General features: G+C 34.8%; 6 protein-coding genes across 6 annotated transcripts; 5 read left to right on the top strand and 1 right to left on the bottom strand.

Moving 5' to 3' along the window:
* Positions 1-7,083: 7,083 nt before the first annotated feature.
* Positions 7,084-7,806, top strand: LOC105558885 (multifunctional protein ADE2-like). The gene has a single exon (XM_012006807.1). The coding sequence runs from the start codon at positions 7,084-7,086 to the stop codon at positions 7,804-7,806; it is 723 nt and encodes a 240-aa protein (XP_011862197.1).
* On the bottom strand, positions 7,803-8,840 carry LOC105558886 (bifunctional purine biosynthetic protein purD-like). The gene has a single exon (XM_012006808.1). The coding sequence runs from the start codon at positions 8,838-8,840 to the stop codon at positions 7,803-7,805; it is 1,038 nt and encodes a 345-aa protein (XP_011862198.1).
* Positions 8,841-10,985: 2,145 nt separating this feature from the next.
* On the top strand, positions 10,986-11,927 carry LOC105558887 (uroporphyrinogen decarboxylase-like). Its single transcript, XM_012006809.1, has one exon. It carries the CDS (start codon positions 10,986-10,988, stop codon positions 11,925-11,927), a length of 942 nt encoding a protein of 313 aa, XP_011862199.1.
* A 90-nt stretch (positions 11,928-12,017) lies between these two features.
* LOC105558888 (bifunctional aspartate aminotransferase and glutamate/aspartate-prephenate aminotransferase-like) lies at positions 12,018-13,190 on the top strand. The gene has a single exon (XM_012006810.1). It carries the CDS (start codon positions 12,018-12,020, stop codon positions 13,188-13,190), a length of 1,173 nt encoding a protein of 390 aa, XP_011862200.1.
* Positions 13,191-14,610: 1,420 nt separating this feature from the next.
* Positions 14,611-16,834, top strand: LOC105558889 (serine hydroxymethyltransferase 1-like). Its single transcript, XM_012006811.1, has 3 exons — positions 14,611-15,421; positions 15,507-16,657; positions 16,826-16,834. The coding sequence occupies exons 1-3, from the start codon at positions 14,611-14,613 to the stop codon at positions 16,832-16,834; spliced, it is 1,971 nt and encodes a 656-aa protein (XP_011862201.1).
* Positions 16,835-20,038: 3,204 nt separating this feature from the next.
* LOC105558890 lies at positions 20,039-21,439 on the top strand. The gene has a single exon (XM_012006812.1). It carries the CDS (start codon positions 20,039-20,041, stop codon positions 21,437-21,439), a length of 1,401 nt encoding a protein of 466 aa, XP_011862202.1.
* The last annotated feature ends 20 nt before the right edge of the window (positions 21,440-21,459 follow it).

A 21,459-nucleotide genomic window follows, 5' to 3' on the forward strand; every position in this document is an offset into this window, starting at 1 on the left:
CTCTCGCTTGAGAAGCTTTCAGTGTAAAGACGTGGTGTTACGTAAAATGGAAAATTTGCAGCACTTCCTTCTAAATTCACTTTTCTGAACCAGTCGCTATCTGCAGCCCCGTCGACAGTTGCAATTCTTGTTGCATCAAGTCTCATCAGAGCCTCAGGACCAAATTGGTAACCAAGCTTCACGTCACCATATTTTGAACTCAAAAACACATGTGCACTTCTGCCCCTTGCAGCATTCACACCTTGTGATGCTCCCTTACCTTCAGTAACTGGGACATGAAACTGCACATCAGCACCATAAAGAAGTCCTAAATCTTCATTTTTGTTTTCAGCTCTTAAGTGCAATATTGCATCCGAAATCATACCCATGCTTTCACTATAATCACCAATATTTCCTATTCCCCCAGGGAATATTGGATTTGCTCCTTTTATGTTATTTTGAGCATTGTTGAAATAATCTGTAGATTTGCCCGGCATAATGTTATAACGCTTATCACTAATTATTCCAGGTTTGCCATGGCTTTGAGCATCAACAACACCACCGAAAGTTATTCTTAAGCCATCTTTTCCTTGGTTAGTGTCGATAATATCAACCCCACCAACTGAAACAACAGGATTTGCCTTAACTTTTTCCTCTGTATTTTTGTTAATAACTTTTACATCCTTCTTTACATCTTTAGCTTTAATTTTAGCATTCTTAGTTTTAGAAACCTTAGTTTTTGAAACTTTACCTTTTTCTATATTAGAATTCTTAGCATTTAGAGCTTTTGCTTTTGAATCCTCTATAAGCTTTGCTTTTTTCTCATTTGCTAGCCTGACCTCCTCTTTTTTCTTCTGCTCGGCTGCTAATCTTAGCTCCTCTTTTTTCTTAAGCTCTTCAGCTTTTTTTCTTGGATCAGCATTACATATTCTGTCCATCTTTTCCTTCAGTTTTTTATTTGATGTTTTCATAACTTCTGTTTTTCCAAAAGTTTTTGTGCTCTCTTGCTTTTTTATTTCCTTCATACTCTCATCAGAAAAGTCAGCTGCAAAACTGCTGAAAGAACATAAAGTTAATAAAGAAACTAGAGCAGTTCTAGTATAAATAGATTTTTTCATGAAGTGCCCCCAAAAAATTTCGAAATCATTGTCTTAAATGTAAATAATATAAAAATGTTGAAAATTCAACTTAAAGCAACCTTATAACGAAAATAAAAGTAAAATGCAATACCTTAAAAGCAACTTTCTTAATACGCTCAACGTGTATATTAACCAAAACTTAGTACAGAGGTTCGCTTATTAGTGCATTATAACTCTACTATTTATTCTATGGAAGTAAAATTTTTCCACCACAAGTTATTTGCCATTCTTCTTTAAATTTCTTCAGATGTTCTTTTTTTTCGCACTCTAAAAACAGCTCTTCCACGCTTTTGTTGTAGCTTTCAGTAGTAATCCTTCCCTGATGATGCATGAACCTTAAGTAAATCAAATAAGTATTAATTACATCCGTTTCGCAATAATCTCGAATCTCTTGTATTTTGCCGCTATCATATAAGCCCATAACTTGTGACCCATCAACTCCAATCTTACCAGGAAGATTAAATGCTGCACAAACTTCGTTCATTTTTATTCTTGCAGAGGCTCCAAAATCAGAGAGGGTTTCAAGCAAATCACAATGCCAATCACTGCTATATCTCTGATTGTAACTATTCCACTTATCGCCAGCTTTATGAAAATATTCTGCTTGAATGCCATGGACCATAGCACGATACTTCAGTACTGGTATATCAAAAGTGCGTCCGTTGAACGAAACTAATCTTGGCTTTTTCTCTGATATGTAGTTAAAAAATCCTTTCACTAGCTCCTTTTCACTGGAATTTAGTGTGCCTCCAGATCTAATTTCTTGCAGTGTGAACACTTCGTAGCCGCTCTGGCAGCTTATATTGCAAAGTAAAAAACTGATAACTACAATTTGGTGGAAGGGCTGACGCAGAAAAGAGTTCTGCCCGTTTGTTATTTCCAGGTGGTATTTTGTTAATGCATCCCTTTTCTCTTCCACACTGCTATTGTCATCAATATCCAGCAAATTCTTGCAGGAATTTATATCCGGTATAGTTTCAATATCAAATACTAACAAAGAATTAAGCATTGCCTATATACTCCTCCGGACGGTCGATCCAAGGTCGCACTTTTACGAACAAAAAGAGGTGAACCTTGCACTCAAATAATTTTTCTAGTTCAGCACGTGCTTCGATATTAATTTTTTTAATATTACTGCCATCTTTCCCTAGCACTATTTTTTTATGACTATCTTTCAACACGAATATGATCTGTTTGATGACTAAACTCTCATCTTTTTTTTCCTCAAATTGTTCAGTTATAACAGCTGTAGAGTATGGCAATTCTTCACGCAAGTTCAAGAATAATTTTTCTCTCGTAATTTCTGCTGATAAAAAATTTGTCGAGGAATCGGTTATTTGATCTTCTTCATAAAACCAAGGGCTCACTGGTGCAACTTCAGACAAGTAACTCATCAAATCAGAAAGGCCATCATTCTTTAATGCTGATATCATAAACACCTTTCCAAATTTATAAAGCAAATTCAGATGCTCATGAGCCATCTTGAGTTCTGGCCTTTTTACCAAATCAGTTTTATTGATAACCAAAATGCATCTGCCTTTTGTGCGCTGCAGTCGTGCAAATATAGTTTTTATTCTTTCTATGTTTTTTAAGTAATTGCTTACATCAACAAGTAACAAAGTGATATCATCACCCTTTATTGCTAACCATGCAGATTTGACTAAAGCTTTTTCAAGTTTTGTTTCTGCTGAGAAAATTCCTGGGGAGTCAGTAAAGACGATTTGTGTGTTGTTGCATGTTGCAATACCCCTTATTTGCGTCCTTGTTGTCTGCACCTTAGGGGTGACAATTGCAATTTTCTTGCCTATGATGCTGTTAATTAATGTAGACTTCCCAGCATTTGGTAAGCCAGCTATGGTTACAAATAAGCACTTTTGTTCTTTCACAAAGGAAATTATAAAGAAAACTGGATGACAGTGTCAAGCACTGGAATCTCGGCAACCCCTACGTCATACCGCCGTGGTATCTCTAGATACCGCTAACAAGCAGCGGGATGACGAATTGCTTAACCGTCATGCCACCGCAGACCGTCATACCGCGATTCATTCGCGATATCTCTTAGCCGCTAACACGTAGCGGGATGACGAATTGCTTAACCGTCATCCCGCAGCGGGATCTCTTGTTAGCGCCGCGGCGGAATGACGGTTGTCGTTTAGCTATAAATGTTTAAGAAATTTACCAAACGAAAAAAAAGGCAAAAGAAGCCCCGAGTAGCGAGTTTTGACTCTATATTACTGTAAGTGGCGCTGTAATAATGTGCTAACGCTTAAAATAAGCGCGATTTGGCTGAATGTAGAAAAAATAAAAAAGACATGCAGCCGCTATAATTTTATGTAATCCGCCAATAAATACCCTGAGTTTTTTACTGAATTTTGTCATTGAGCCTGCAGGTCAAAAACAAATTTTGAGTCATAAATACCCTTATTGCCATAATGAGGGGGCTGGCGGAGTTTGTCAAGCAAGTTTTTTGCAATATCAGAGGATAATTTCGACCATAAACCCCTACCAATAAATTTTAACAAAAATACTTTAGTGCATTTTCAAATATAAGCATTCCATCACCATATTTTGGTACAGCAATACCTAAACGCTTGCTCCTTTCTTTTTCAAGAGGCCAATTATCTTGCTGAGTAAAAAATATTCCCCTCTCTGGATGGGGCATTAAAGCTAGCACTCTTCCACTTTTATCTGATAAAGCTGCTAGGTCGTATGTAGATCCGTTCGGATTGTAAGGAAATTGTAGGTTAGCATAGTTACCATTTTCATCAATGTAACGTAATGCAGTGGAATTGCTCTCAATCAATTGGTTCAAAATATCTTGATCCATAAAAAATTTGCCTTCCCCATGAGCAATAGGGAGATATAGTTCACTCAGGCCCCGTAGCCAAATAGAATTACTCTGCGGATTAACTCCCACTCTAATCCAACGGCATTGATAATTGCCTATATCATTATGGATTAAAGCTAGACTAGAGAACTCTGGAATTAATTTTACCAATATCTGACAACCATTACATATTCCTATAATCAGCTTGTCCTGAGATAAAAACTCTTGAAACTCATCCAACAAGTTGTTTTTAATACGTAAAGCAAATGCATTACCAGCACCAGTGTCATCACCATAGGAAAAACCTCCTGGAATTGCAAGTATATTGCTTAATTTCAGTTCACTTGGATTATCTATGATATCATTAATGTGAACGATTTTTACTTCAATATTACTAATACCAAGTTTTCTGCTGCATTCTATAAATGCAAATGCGGTTTCTTTTTCGCAATTTAAGCCATAACCAGATAGGACTGTGATTTTCATGAATTGCTAAAAATTAGAAAATTCGAATTTCTTTTTTACAAAATTTACTACTAAATTTAACGCAAATAACACCAATAATAAAACTATAATTGCAATAGCAGCAAGTTCAATAAATGCAATTTCAAGACTACTTGACCATATGTATATTTGTACAGGCAGAACAGTCGCCGGATCGAAAAAGGACGTAGGTGTATCAGCAATAAATGCCACCATACCTATCATAAGTAAAGGGGAAGATTCACCTAAAATCCTTGCAATTGCAAGCACAGTACCATGTATTATTCTTGGTAACGCAATCGGTAAAGAGTGATCTAATATCACCTTGATGTGAGGTGCACCGAGCGCAAACGCTGCATCTTTTATCGTAATAGGAACATTCGCAAAGGCATTTTTTGTTGCAATTATAATATTAGGTAACATCATAAATGAAAGAGTCATTCCACCAACAAGTGGTGAAGAGCGTGGTAGCCCAAATATGCCAAGATAGAGAGTTAAGCCCACTACACCAAATATTATTGAAGGCACTGCAGCAAGATTATTCATACTAATTTCTACAATATTAGTCATTAGCCTATTTTTAGGCATAAATTCGTAAAGACAGATGCCCGACATAATTCCTATTGGTAATGCTAATGCTAGGCACACTATAATTGTCATTAATGAACCGATAAATGCCCCTAAAATCCCTGCATTCTCAGGTTCACGAGAGTCAGATTTAAGGAACAAAGACTTATTAAAAAATTTTTTCACTCTCCTCTTTTCTTTTAGCCAATCAAGTAATTTAGCATAACGATCATTCAAATGTTTATCTTTATTTATTGAATTAATTATACTTGACGCGGTAAACCAGATCTCATATTCACCACTATCTTTTACTTTCTTACAAAAAAATTTCTCTAGTTCTTTGTAAGAATTACGACTTAAAATTTCGTCACTGTCTTTAAAATCAGTTCCTTTAAACACCTTACGTAAAGAATCGTTGAGTAAGCCAATGGACTTATACCGCAAATCACTAGGATTATTTGTTAAAGTAAGATCAGCACTTATTTCAACTGGCAATAAAATTTTCGTTACTGTTAAGGCACTGTAAGAGTTAACTAATATACTCAATAATATACACACAGGACAGCCAAGTGAGATAACTAGTGCCGTGAAAGAACAAAAACGTAATGCTCTATTCTTTTTATTTTTCCTTTTTATACGAGTATGTACACGCTTTGACTGAAGTAATTTAAGGAACTTTTTCTTTATACTCATTTATTTTTCCTGGATCCTATCGTCAAGCCCACAGCTGTACAAACGTCCAGTTTAATAACCGTTGATGCCATGCAAGTAGCTGACACTGGAATCCAGTTATAAAAATATTTACAAATCAGGCAATTGGTAACAGACTCCATGCTAAAAACAACATCCATAATATAGAATAAGGTAGATCCCAGTATCAGCTACTTGGATGACACTGGGGAAGTGCTGGGATGACACAATTGACATCACTTCCTATTATATCTACTTAGATTTCTTTTTAACATAAGTAGTACGCTCTTTGATCCTTGCAGCTTTTCCAAATAGTTTGCACAGATAATACAGTTTTGCTCTACGAACCTTTCCTTTTCTTGTCACTTGCACTGAAACCAGTGCAGGAGAATAAACAAAAAATTGAGACACTATACTTTCTCCATGGCTCACTTTTCTGACTACAAAAGAAGAATGTAACCCGCGGTTCCTTTTTGATATACATACACCTTCAAATATCTGTATACGTTCACTTACACCGTCAACTACTTTAAAAGTGACCTTCAAATCATCGCCAGGACGAAATTCTGGTATTTCTTTAGCTAACACTTGCATTTGCTGTTCGTTAAATTTTTTAAGTAAATTTGTCATTTATCTCTCCATTCAATAATTCAGGCCTACGCTTTTTTGTTATAACATGAGACTGCTTCTGCCTCCAATCACTTATTTTTTTGTGATTGCCAGATAACAAAATCTCAGGTACTTTATATCCCTTCCACTGCTCAGGTCTAGTATATTGAGGATATTCAAGCATACCACCATCATAACTAAAACTTTCTTCAATAATACTATCGGAATTATTTACTACATCTGGAAGAAGTCTAATGCATGCATCGAGAACCACCATCGCAGCTGGCTCACCTCCTGAAAGTATATAATCTCCGATACTTAATTCATAAGGAGTATACGCATCAATTATCCTTTGGTCAATACCTTCAAATCGACCACACAATATTGTTATATGAGGAAACTCTAATAATTCTCTGGCAATATTCTGATTAAACTTAATTCCAGATGGAGTCATGTAAATAAACTTAGTGTTTTTATGAACAGAGAGCATACTATCTACTGCATCACCAACTACATCAGAACGCATAACCATTCCTGTTCCACCTCCATATGGAACATCATCCACAGTTGAATGTTTATCTTTCGCAAAAGAACGAATATTTATTACTTCAAGGTTCCATATTTTTTTTTCTAACGCTTTTCCAGCAAGAGAATAGTTCAAAAACCCGGGGAACATTTCTGGAAATATGGTTAATATTGTAACATTAAATGCCATTAAGGTTTATTTTAAGTTATTTGGAGCTATACTCTAAGAACAGTAAATTGATATAATATATAGTTAAATTAAGCATGTCACTGAATAAAACAATATACGAAGGTAAAGCGAAAGCCATTATTGAAACTGAAGACTCATCAACTGTTATACAGCACTTTAAAGATGATGTTACAGCATTCAATAAGAAAAAATATGAAATTATTGAGAGCAAAGGAATAATTAATAATCATGTTAGTGCTTTTATCATGGAAAAGCTTGAAGAAGCAGGAACTAGCACGCACTTTATAAAAACTCTAAACGAAAGAGAACAGCTAGTCAAAAAGCTCAAGATAATACCTCTTGAGGTGGTAGTTAGAAATGTTGCAGCTGGCAGCTTTTGCAAACGTTTTAATATCAAAGAAGGTGAGGCACTTACATCTCCTATAATCGAGTTTTTTTACAAAAATGATGACCTAGGCGACCCAATGGTGAATGAAAATCACATACTGTATTTTGATTGGCTATCTAGCAAAGAAATGGATGAAGTTAAAACTACAACTTTAAAAATCAACGAAATCTTAGTCCACCTATTTTCAAATGCAAGTATATATTTAGTTGATCTCAAGTTAGAATTTGGCAGATTAATAAATGACAGTACTAAAATCATTTTAGCCGATGAAATCAGCCCTGATAACTGCAGGTTATGGGATAAAAATACTTATAAAAAGCTAGATAAAGACGTCTTTCGTTTGAATTTAGGAGATTTAAAGGAAGCGTACCTAGAAGTTGCAAAAAGACTGTCAGTAAAGTTAGATTAACTAAATACTACTCTATCAAGTGGAGGGTTACATGCCTCATCAAGTTTTCCAATAATTTCAATTTTTTCTCCACGTTTTTGGAAATGATTTTTCACGTTTTGCATATTCTCAGGACTTACGATTAATACCATGCCAATACCACAATTAAATGTTTTTAGCATTTCTTTCTTCTCTATTTTACCCTCCTTTGTTAGCCATAAAAATATATCTGGCCATTTCCAGGAATTAATGTCTATGTTTGCAAATAAGTTTTTTGGAAGAATCCGCGGAATATTATCTATCAAGCCACCACCTGTTATATGTGCAATGCCTTTTACCTTTGGCATAATAGGCAACAAAGAATCAACATATATTTTTGTTGGTTCGAGCAACACTTCTTTCCAAAGCTGATTATTCCATGGAGATGAGTCGTTATAATTTATACCTAAGCTTTTGAAAATATGGCGCACCAAAGAAAACCCATTTGAGTGAATTCCTCTTGACTCTAAGCCAACTATATAATCACCTGCTTTCATCATGCTACAGTTTGGAAGAATTTGCTTTCGATCAACTACACCAACCACAAATCCTGCAAGGTCATAGTGATTATTACCATACATTCCAGGCATTTCTGCGGTTTCTCCACCAACCAATGCTATTTTAGCTTGCTTGCACCCCTTTGCAATGCCCTGGACCACAGATAATAAAATGTCCTTTCTCAAAATGCCTGTTGCAAAGTAATCAAGAAAAAACAAAGGCGTTGCTCCTTGTGCAAGTAAGTCATTTACACACATTGCAACTAAATCTATACCTATAGTATCATGCCTATTCACTTCTTGAGCTATCAACAGTTTCGTACCTACTCCATCAGTTGAGGAAACGAGTACTGGATGGCCATACTTCTTACTTAGTGCAGCAAAATCAAATAACGCAGAAAATGAACCTATTTCGCTGATTACTTCTTCTCTAGTAGTTTCTTGAGCAATAGGCTTGACTTCTTTTATTAACTTATTATATAGTTCAAGATCTATTCCTGATCTGATATAAGTATTCATAATCCTTCTATAAATTTTAAAATTGTTAATACTATATTAATGCCTTGATATAAAAAGTGCAACGAAACTTTCTTTTAATTGACTATTATGTGCTTATCAATATAGGGTAACTTAAATCATTTATAATTATCCAATGAACAAAAATATCAAAAAAATACTGTTAACAATAGAGCTGCTATCAGGACGGCTGCTTCATGACTTTGCTAACTCTATGAATGGAATAATGTTTAGCTTAGAAGAGCTTGGAGTAATAGCTAAGAATGATGCTGACATACAGAAGGAAGCATTGTCGCTGCTTAAAGAAAGCTCTGATGATTTAATATATAAACATAAAGTTATGAAGCAGGCATATTCTTCTTCAGCAGATAATTACAGCTTTGATCAGACTAAATCCAATATCGAAAATTACTTATTAAAAAAAAAGTAAAGCTCATGTGGAAAATAGATGCATACTCTGCAAAAAATAAGGAAGATTTAATTGAAAAGATAAATAAGATAATTTCTAACATGGTGCTAACTATAGCCAGTGCAGTGGCGGAAGTTGAACTAGTGTCTGTTTTACTGAGTCAAACAGAAGATAAAATGCTATTAACTATAAAAATTCTAAATGAACACAAACCGATAAGCAAATCATTAGTAGACAAATTAATCAAAAAAAATGACACTAATTTAAATACAAAAGATATTAATATCTATATGACCTCTTTATTATTAGAGTACTATAAAACTGAAATGCATTGTACTTGCAAAAATCATTTGCTGGAGATAGGTTTAACTATAACTTAAGTTGCATATTTGGTTATTACAACTTTTTCTTCGTTTCAAGGCAACCGACAAGGGGTACCAAATCTAATTTTTGTAATCACTTAAGTCTAGTACTATTTTATTAATGTAGCGCTCATTCGCATCTTTGATGATAAACTTCATACCATTTTTATATTTAATGACTTCATCTACAGAAGGCACTTTACCAGCAATCGAAAGAATCAAACCACCAAGTGTAACATAGTCTTCTTCAGGGTCACGCAATTCTATTTTTAGATCCTCTTCTATATCCTTTATAAGAACCCTTGCTGACACTTCAAACTTATTTTGAGACAATTCAGTAATGATATATTCTGAATTTATTTCGTTCTCACTATCAATGTTTGGTATTAGCTCCTCTATAAGATCGGTTATTGAAATTAAACCATCAGTTCCACCATATTCATCCAATACAATAGCTAAGTATGATTTAGAAGATTTCATCCTAACAAAAAGATTAGTTGTCTTCATCGAGGGCGGAACAAATATTACGCTTTGTATAACATTTCTCAGATTAAAATTTTTATCCCTATTAAAAATAACATCTTTTACATAAAAAAAGCCTATTACGTTATCAAAGTTATTTCTATAAATTGGTATTTTAGTGTGGCAAGTGTTTTTTATCTTCTTTATTATTTCACGCTCGCTTGACTCAATGTCTACTGCGCATATCTCTGTACGTGGAGTCATTATATCCATTATACCACAATCGCGGAATTTTAATAGACCATTAAATATATTAAGGTCTGACAGATCTTTCATTAATGCTTCAGTCGCACACTTTTTCAACACAGAAGCTTTTTTGAAAAGGAAGAGAAAAATTCCATATACTATTTTTTCTACTAAGGTTCTTTTTTTACTCAATTTATTCCCTGTAATGGCAAAAACGTTTTCAGACCAGATTTATCAAGAAAACTGTTATTAAATGTTTAATAAGCATGTGAATAATGTCAAATTAATTTGTGAATTATTTGTTGATATAAAATACCAACAATTGATCAACAATTTTTTCAACAACATATACATAGTTATGTAACAATGCATGATGGTAAAATATTTTCCATAAAAGAAAATTACTAACACTCTGAACATCTTACTTATACACATAAATTATAACAGAAAATCAATAATATATAGAAGTTTTTAACATATTTATCCACAAATTAAACAACGCCAATTTTTACTGAATTTTAAGTTAGTAACAAGTTGTTGATAGAATTATTATTACTACTATACTTTAATATACAAAGGAATAGATAAAATAGATTGGAAAGCAGCAAAACAACAATAATAGAAGTTATCAAAAAAAACGAGCCAGATGAAAGAGTGCCTATTTGGCTAATGCGTCAGGCTGGCAGGTCTCTTCCTGAGTACCGCAAAGCAGTGGAAAATATGAATAATTTTATGGAGATATGCTACAATACAGATTTAGTGACAGAATTGACGTTACAGCCAGTGACAAGATTTGACGTGGATGCGGCAATAATTTTTTCAGACATTTTAATAATAGCTGATGTTTTGGGTTGTGACGTGAATTTCCTGCGCAATGTGGGCCCGAGAATAAAACCTATAAAGAATCCTAAAGAATTGAAAAGTCTACAAGACATTGAAGCTAAAATTTTACCAATTCTAAACGCTATAAAGAAAGTCAGAAGTCAGCTATCAAAAAAAAAGCCTCTTATAGGATTTGCTGGTGGCCCATGGACAGTAGCTTCATATATCATAGAAGGTGGAAGCAGCAAAACTTTTTCCAAAATATTAAATTTTTACCCTCCGTATTTGAAGGAAATAATTGAACGAATAACGGAAGCAACGATTATTTATCTAATTAAACAGATAGAATTTGGAGCAGATGTTATTCAGCTATTTGACAGTAATGCTGGTGCATTATCGGAACCATTGTTTAAAGAATATGTTATCGAACCAACAAAGAGAATTACCTTGGCAATCAAGGATAGATTTTCTGATTTTCCAATAATAGGATTTCCAAGGTCTGCTGGAAATCTTTATAAGAATTACTGCGAACAAACAGGTGTATCTGCAGTAAGTATAGATTATAATGTTCCAATAGAATGGGCGAAAGCGAATTTAAAAATCCCTCTACAAGGAAATCTTGATCCTAATCTTTTAGCCTATAATAAAACGGAAGCAATAAAAGAAGCAAAACGTATAATAGATTGCTTTAGAGATTCACCCTTCATATTTAATCTCGGACATGGAGTACTCCCTGATACTCCAGTTGAAAATATCACTGCGTTAGTGAATTTGGTAAAAAGCTACTAATACAATACACAAAATTCCTAGCTTTTTTGCTGTACAGGGTTTATCATTTGAATTTAGCTTCAGTAAGATATGTCAGACCTTGCAAAAAGAATGTCCCTAATAAAACCATCATCTACGATTGCTGTAACTGATAAGGCAAATAAGTTGAAAAATGAAGGAAAAAAGATCTGTGTTTTAGCTGCAGGAGAACCGGATTTTGATACTCCAGATCATATAAAAAAAGCAGCTATTCAGGCAATAAGTGAAGGTAAAACTAAGTATACTTCTGTTGATGGAACGCGTGAGCTGAAAGAAGCAATAATTAATAAGTTAAGAAGGGATAATAACCTCGAGTACACGTTTAACCAAATCTGTGTTGGTACTGGCGCTAAGCAGGTGTTATTCAATTTGTTTATGGCAACAATTAACTCTGGAGATGAAGTTATTATTCCAGCTCCTTATTGGGTTTCATATGTTGATATGGTAAATCTTTTTGGGGGCTTACCAGTTGTAGTGGAATGCAAACAAAATTTTAAACTGACAGCGGAATTATTGAAAAGCAGGATAACTAAAAAGACTAAATGGTTAATTCTTAACTCACCGAACAATCCCGCAGGAGTTGTGTACACATATGATGAATTGAAAGACATAGCACAAATATTGCTTGAATATCCACATGTGAATGTCGTTACAGATGATATTTATGAGCATATAATATACGACGAAAAGTTTTTTACTATCACTCAGGTTGAGCCGAAGCTTTACAACAGAGTTTTTGTAGTCAATGGAGTGTCAAAAGCCTATGCAATGACAGGCTGGAGAATAGGGTATATTGCAGGTAGAAGTGATGTAGTAAAAGCCATCTCTACGCTGCAGTCTCAGAGCACTTCTAACCCAAATTCGATAGCACAAGCAGCAGCAGCAGCAGCATTAAACGGTGACCATAGTTTTTTGAAAGAAAGAACAAGGATTTTTAAGAGTCGTAGAGATTTTATGGTGAAAAAGCTAAACTCTGCTCCGGGATTATCAGCATCCATTCCGCAAGGCACATTTTATTTATTTGTCTCGTGTGAAGGATTGCTCAGTAAGAGTACAAAAAGTGGTAAAGTAATAAATAATGATCTTGATTTCACTGAATACCTGCTAGAGGATCATTTAGTTGCTGTGGTTCCAGGGATTGCGTTTGGTCTAGAAAATTTTGTCAGAATTTCTTATGCAACCTCTCAGGAACAATTAGAAATTGGATGTGATAGTATTACTAAAGCGTGTCGGGAGTTAAAATGAAATAGACTATCCATAAATTACCCATTTCACCACGTCAAAAATATTCACTAAGGTTATCTTGAATGTTCTAACTTGTATTTTTCTATGGAAGGCGTTTTTATTGAGTGAGCAAGTGTCTTTCTAATATTGAATTCCTCATTTTTTTCATTTCGTTGCAGTAAGTTAATGTTATTTATTTTATTTACTAAATCTTTCCCTTTCTCCAGAGTCTTTAAATCACTTTCGTTAATGTGATGTTCATTGTAAAATTCTGCAACAATTTCTTTTCTTTTCGGGTGAGTATTTAAAAATTCCGACACCTGATATTTAGCAACAGCTTGAATAAATTTCTTATTAAATCTTGAATCGTTATATAGATTTTTCAAACTTTTGTCATAATGTTTTGCTTCGTTTATAGTGAGTTTTATTATCTCTTCTATGCCACTTAGAAGTTCCCTATATAATTTGTCATATCTATTGCCTGACACATGTGTAGCGAATGTTTGTTCAATGTATTTTGTTATGTAATTTTGCAATGTATTATCTATTGTGCTTATGTTCATCAACCTACCTCAATGTTATATTAACTATTTTACATGTAGAAAGGTTAATATTGAGTTAATAGGATACTTATGAAGTCAAATTTTACTGAAAGTTATGGTATTTAATATATAATTGTTAGCATGAAATAAAAACATAAATAAAATGGATCTTGTAACAAAAGTGAAGCTCAAGATAAAGATGAATAAAGGTAAAATCATAAATATACTTATCATTTGTGGTGTAATTTTTTTCATATACCTTATTCATGAGCCAGTTGTAGATATGGTAGAAAAAATTATAAGTAAAATAAAAGGTCTCTTTTAAAAATAGAAAAAGTGAACTTTTTCCATCATCCAAACTTGAATCTGGAAAATTTAGTTAATGCATAAACTACTTATGTTGGCTATGAGTTCAACTGTATAAAATTCCGGTAAATTAAAATAAGTATTCATAAAAATATTGTTTTCTATAAACAGAGTATCTATAATACTAGCTTTGAGGTAAAGTATTGCAGAGGAATTTTTTAATCTGGTTATTAGCATCGCTATTTTATGCATACCAATACATATTGCGTGTAATTCCAAACATAATTGCACCTGAATTAATAACGAAGTTCAATATAAGTATTATAGATGTTGGTCAGTTTGGTGGGCTGTATTATATAGGCTATACGCTTGCTCACATACCTGTTGGTCTTGCTCTTGATAGATTTGGGCCAAAGTTTGTTTTGCCTGCATGCATTGTCTTGACATTTACTGGGACATTGCCGCTGATATGTTTTGATGAGTGGTATTACTCAATACTTGGTAGAATAATTGTCGGAATTGGATCATCTGCTTCAGCAATTGGTCTCTTCAAAGTTGCAAGCATGTATTTTTCACAAGAAAAATCAGCAAGAATGGCTAGCTTGTCTATAGTAATAGGGTTACTAGGAGCTATTTATGGTGGATTGCCTCTAGATTTCTTGCTCAATAAATTTGGTTGGAATTATGTCATATACACTTTCTCAGCGTTTAGTTGTTTGCTTGCTCTGCTGTTGGTTTTAATAACACCAAGCAGTAGTTCAGAAGAAAGTGCAAGTGACAATATATTCCAAGATTTAAAAACTGTGCTTTTCAACAAACATATCATTCTAATCAGTTTTTTTGGTGGCTTAATGGTTGGACCACTAGAAGGTTTTGCTGATGGTTGGGCAAAAGCGTTCTTGTGTGAAGCATATCAAATGACCGGAGGTCTGGCATCTTCACTTTCTTCGCTTATGTTTATAGGTATGGGAGCTGGATCATTCTTTTTAGCTTACTTGCTCGAGAAATATCCAGACAAACATTATGAAGTGATTATTGCGTGTTCTTTTGCTATGATTGCTAGCTTCCTCTTACTTTTCACGCAAGCTGGTGGTTTATATATTGCACTACCTGCACTTCTTGTTATCGGCTTTGCGTCTGGGTATCAGGTAATTACTATTTACAAAGCAATAAGTTATGTGAACAGTAACTTGGTAGGCTTAGCCACAGCTATATCAAACATGATAGTTATGGTTTTTGGCTATTTTTTTCATACAGGAATTGCAAAAATAATAGATTTATGTTGGAATGGAATGGTAGTACAAGGAAATCCTGTGTATGGTACTGAGTTACTAGTAAAAGCAATATCAATTATTCCTGTATGTTTGCTTTTAGCTGTTTTTGGATTTATGTGGTTAAAGAAAAGTTCTTATGACAAGTGTTTCAGAAAGGATTTGTGACTCTAAAAGTAGTCTGAAGTCTTTTGATAATGAAGTTTATCAATCTATAGGGAAAGAATTGCAGCGTCAAAAGTTGCAGTTGCAACTGATTGCATCAGAAAACTTTGCAAGTAAAGCAGTGATGGAAGCGCAGGGCTCTTTCCTGACTAATAAGTATGCAGAAGGGTATCCTGGTAAAAGATATTATTGTGGCTGTGACTATGTAGATGAAGTTGAAAATCTAGCTATAGAGAGGCTTTGCAAACTGTTTGGTGTTAAGTTTGCAAATGTTCAACCTCACTCTGGTTCTCAGGCAAATCAAGCAGTATTTGCTTCACTGCTTACTCCGGGCGATACGATACTTGGATTATCGCTGAGTTGTGGTGGCCATCTAACTCATGGTGCAACACCTAGCCTTTCTGGTAAGTGGTTTAAGTCAGTTCAGTATACAGTTAACAAAGACACTTATCTGCTCAATATGGATGAGATAGAAAAGCTTGCACTGGAGCATAAACCCAAATTGATCATAGCTGGCGCTTCTGCTTATCCAAGGAAAATGGACTTCAAACGTTTTCGCGAAATTGCAGATAAAGTTGGTGCTTATTTGCTTGCGGACATTGCTCACTATGCGGGACTTATTGCAGCAGGTGAATATCCGTCTCCTGCTGAATATGCACATGTTATGACTTCCACAACTCATAAAACTCTGCGAGGTCCTCGTGGTGGGGTGGTGATGACAAATGATGAAGCATTACACAAAAAAATTCAATCTGCAGTTTTTCCAGGATTGCAGGGCGGGCCACTTATGCATGTGATAGCTGCAAAAGCTGTTGCATTTAAAGAAGCATTAGCGCCAGAGTTTAAAACTTATAGCAAGAAAATCGTGGAAAATGCGAAAGTACTAGCTCAAGAATTGCAAAAGCATGGACTCAACATTATAACCGGTGGCACTGACTCTCATATAGTGCTAGTTGACTTAAGATCGCAGAAATTAACTGGAAAAGACGTTGTAGATAGCCTTGAGAGGGCTGGCATTACCTGCAATAAAAACTCTGTGCCATTTGATACAGAGAAGCCAACCATCACCTCAGGGATCCGTTTTGGCACCGCTGCTGAGACAACACGGGGACTTGAGGCAGAAAATTTTAAAGAGATAGCCAGCCTAGTAAATGAAGTGGTTCAGGGGTTAATCAGCGGAAATAGCTCAAGTGTCGAAAAAGCAGTAAAAACTAAAGTTGAAAGGATTTGTAGTAATTTTCCTATTTATTAATTTATGTGGTGTCATGCAAGTAGCTGGTAGAAACGGAAAAAGTTGCTTGACAAACTCCGCCAGCCCCCTTATTGTAGTATTAAGGGTATTTATGACTCAAAACTTGTTTTTGACCTGCAGGCTCAATGACAAAATTCAGTAAAAAACTCAGAGTATTTATTGGCGGATTACATAAAATTATAGCGGCTGCATGTCTTTTTTATTTTTTCTACATTCAGCCAAATCGCGCTTATTTTAAGCGTTAGCACATTATTACAGCGCCACTTACAGTAATATAGAGTCAAAACTCGCACCACGGGGCTTCTTTTGCCTTTTTTTTTATTTGGTAAATTTCTTAATATTTATAGCTAAACGACAACCGTCATCCCGCTACTTGTTAGCGGCTAAGAGATACCGCGAATGAATCGCGGTATGACGGTTCGCGGTGGCATGACGGTTCGCGGCGGTGTGACGTAGGACTGCTGTCATTCTAGCGCGTGGCACACATCTGTACGAACATTGTTATAATAAGAGTTCATGAAAGATGTCATCTGGAATCTTGTTCCAATGTTAAACAACACAAAGTTGAAAAAGTAGAGCAAGAATTACTTACAATTCAATAATTCTCCAAAATCAATTATGTTTGAAAAGTAATCACTATCTATAACGTCATCACTCACACCATTAACGTGAATAAGAACTGGACGGCATGAAAAACCTTTTGGACGCTTTAGTGTGTCTATTTTCTTTTGTACTTCTTGTATTATTGAATGACCGATTTTATTTTTTGAAAATTTGATTTCGCAAATGTAGAGGGTGTTAAACCTTGTTTGAATCATGTAATCAATTTGACAACCAGCACCTGTCTTCCTCTGAAAAAATGGATTTTCGCTTACTATTCCATCAATTCTCAAGATATTATGTATGCTCTTTCTATTGTTAAGCACCAAATTTTCAAACTGAAGTCCAATAATTGTGTGCCACTCTGGTAGAGATGTAAGTAACCCTATAGAGTAGGTGTCGCGATTAATTTTTCTTAGATTTTTTTCAATATATTTTAGATAAAACCTTAAATAATTATCTTGAAGTCTGTACTTCCTGAGTCGTGAATCAGTACCCGTTTTTATATTCCAAGTATGATCCTTTGCAATAAAACCGGCAAGCTCCAGCTCATGTAGATACTCAGAAATGCGTCCATGTCTTGCAATATCTAAAGCAGTACAAATTTCTTCCTGTTCTTTAGCTCCAGTAGAAAGAGCTTTCACTATTTGCTTATAAAAAGCTGTTTTTCGCAGGAATAGATCTGAAAATATTTGGTCAAACTCCTCAACTAAAAACCCACCTTTTGTAAAACAAAGCTTTTTAATATTTTCTTCAGCACTGTGTTTAAAATTTACCTCTTCTAAATATTTTGGAATTCCACCGGTTACTGCAAGCACCTTAAACTTTTCGTATGCTGAAATATTTTTTGGCCAAAATCTGTTGCAATCAGAAAGTGATAATTCTCCGAGTGTTAAAGTCAACGATATTCTTCCTACAAAACCAGTACTACTAAGTATATTTTTCTCGATCCAAGATGATGCAGATCCACAAACGACAAAAATTAGCTTGTTATTATTTTTTAGCTGTGTATCCCAAAAATTCTTTATTTTGCCTAAAAAAGTTGGATCTTTTGAGCCCATCCAAGAAATTTCATCAAGGAGCAATAATATTTTGCCAGATAGTAAACGTTCACCAACTGCCCATAGTAAGTCACTCCAGTCGTCATATCTAGCAAAAGATGTATTAAATTGTCTAGCAACTTGTCTAGAAAATTCATTAAGTTGATGGGATATTGTAGTGTGCTTTTCTGGTGGCAAACCTATAAATGAGTAATATTGCTCGAAATACTTACCAAACTCTTGAATTAAACGACTTTTTCCTACACGACGCCTTCCTTTGACTACTACAAAAGAAGCAGTATTTTTTTCTGTAAGCTCCAGCAGTTGCTTTAATTCAGCTTGCCTACCAATAAATAATGGAGACATAAAATACAAAATATAAATCTTTATCTCCATTATACATGATGAAATTGGAGACGTAAATAAGTAAATTTCGATCTTTGTCTCTATAATGCTATAGCTAAACTGACTTACGACAATTTGAAAAACCGTCATCCTGCTACGTGTTAGCGGCTGAGATACTGCGCACAACTGTAAGAACATTGTGATTTTATCCCATTAGGAGGGTGTCATCCCAGTGCTTGACACTGGGATCCAGGAATTTTGCTTATAACTGAGCTGATGAGTTAAAGGTAGTTGTCTTACGCTAAAACAAACGTTTTTAATTAAGTTGCATAGAACCAGTGTATGGGCACTGCCCACTGGTGGCCCAAACTACAACGTTCGTACAGTTGTGGATACCGCAGCGGTATGACGAGGGAGAGCAGCGGCGGTATAGCTATAAATTGTTGATATCTTTTTTATATTACATTTTTAACTTACAATAGTTAGCCAGCGTTTCTTACATTAACCAAATCTTTTGAATTCTGCACTCGCCACTACCTATAACTCACTTTCACGCAATACTGATCGTTCTTAAAAAGTAATCTAACATTTTTTATTCCTTGATTGCGAAGCTTTGATGCAGTTGATTTAGCAGCCTGAGCACTTTTAAAAAATGCAACATACCCCTTACTTTCTGCACTGTCTTGTTTTGGGTGACGTTTCTGCATTTCTTTTTCATATTGCTTTCTGTAATGAGGAGTATTTTGTATCAATTGTTCTGACATCTTTCTTAGGTATTGGACTTTTACCTTTGCAAGCCCTACTTTATGCAATCCTAAGACTTGAGCTGCTTTTTCTGATAAGTCTATTATTCTGCCTTCAATAAAAGGCCCTCTATCATTAATCCTTACAACAAGCTTTCTTCCATTTTCTAAATTAGTGACAAGAGCAAAGCAGGGCAGGGGCAAAGTCTTATGCGCTGCAGAGATCAAGTGACGGTTAAACACTTCACCATTTGCTGTAAGCGTGCCATGATCTTCTATTCCATACCACGACGCTATCCCTATCTCTTCATAGTGTTTACAGTTTTTTGGATAATAAGTTATACCATTTATTGTGTAGCTGCAGCCAATTTTATAATGACCTGCAGTGCAATTAAACCTGTTGCTAAAACTACAACTACTCATCAAAACAAATATTAGACATAGGAAGGCTAAGTTTTTTATCATTGTATTCGGTAAGAGGGTTCGATACTATGAGGATTTTAAATTATACTATAATAAATTTAGTAATGAGTAAACATCTACTGCTAAATATTAACAAAACTCAAAAAAGAATAATACATATAATTGGTATAGGTGGAATCGGAATGAGTGCCATTGCTGAAATTCTTCACAATTCCAATTGCAAAGTTCAAGGCAGTGATGCACAATCAAACAACAATGTAGATAGATTACAAAGGCTGGGCATAGAGGTTTTTATTGGTCACAATGCTAATAATATAAGCCAAGCTCAAATAGTTGTACATTCTTCTGCGATAGAATCTGATAATGTGGAGTTAGTAACAGCGAGAAATAACAATAAAACCATTTTGCATAGATCAGACATACTTACTGAAATTATGAAAGATAAATATGTGATAGCAGTTTCAGGTTCAAGTGGAAAGACGACAACAACGGCTATGATTGCTTCTATTTTTGATCATTCTAATATTGATGCAACTGTAATTGTAGGAGGAATACTAAATTCGTATCAGAGTAATTCAAGACTTGGAAAGAGTGACATTTTTTTAATCGAAGCTGATGAGTCTGATGGAACCATGCTAAAAATTCCTGTGAATATTGCTGTTATAACGAGTATTAATGATGACCACATAGAATATTACGGTACATTTGATGATATTAAAAATGCGTTTTCTCAGTTTATAAGCAAAGCAGATTTTGCAGTTTTGCCTGATTCTGTAGGCATTAATTATGATGCAAGTAACTCTATGATGTTTGGGTTTAAAAGTGGTAACATTAGAGCCAGCAACGTTAAACAGCATGCTAATAGCATAGAATTTGACGTGTTGAACAACTGGATTCCAGTGTCAAGCACTGGGATGACAGAAAAAAAGGTGTCATCCCATCACCCTCTGTCATCCCAGTGCTTGACACTGGAATCCAGAATTATAAAAAACATAGTACTATCAAACGCAATAGGAATACATAAAGTTAGCAATGCTTTGGCTGCAATATCAGTTGCGATAAAGCTCGGGATTAGCAATGCAGAGATTAAAAAAGGCCTTTTGGAATTCCAAGGAGTAGCAAGAAGATTCTCTTTGATTGCCAATATTAAAGGCGTTAAGTTAATTGAGGATTATGCCCATCATCCAAATGAAATATATGCAACTTTAACGGCTGCACGTTCGATTACTAAAGGAAAAGTAATAGGAATTATTGAACCACTTCGTTTTGCTCGCATTCGTAATTTTTTTGATGAATTCATACGAATTTTCATGATGTTTGATTATGTCATCCTCACTCCTGTTCATCCCCCGGAAGACAAGCCTATTCCTGGTTGTGGGATTAATGATATACAAGAAGCTTTAATCAGTAATGGGTTTGATAGCGTAAAAATCATGAATGATTCTCTACTCATTTCACGTTTTATTAGTGATTCGACAAGTCCAGGTGATATAGTATTATTTATTGGTGCTGGTAGTAATATAGATAAATTGGCAAAGGAAACTGCAAAGCTCATAACAGAAACTATACAAACGGTTAGTTAAGCTATAGAATAAACGCAAGC

Source organism: Vollenhovia emeryi, unplaced genomic scaffold, assembly GCF_000949405.1.
Source record: "Vollenhovia emeryi isolate VEMERY1.0 unplaced genomic scaffold, V.emery_V1.0 DF939306.1, whole genome shotgun sequence".
Classification (NCBI taxonomy): domain Eukaryota; kingdom Metazoa; phylum Arthropoda; class Insecta; order Hymenoptera; family Formicidae; genus Vollenhovia; species Vollenhovia emeryi.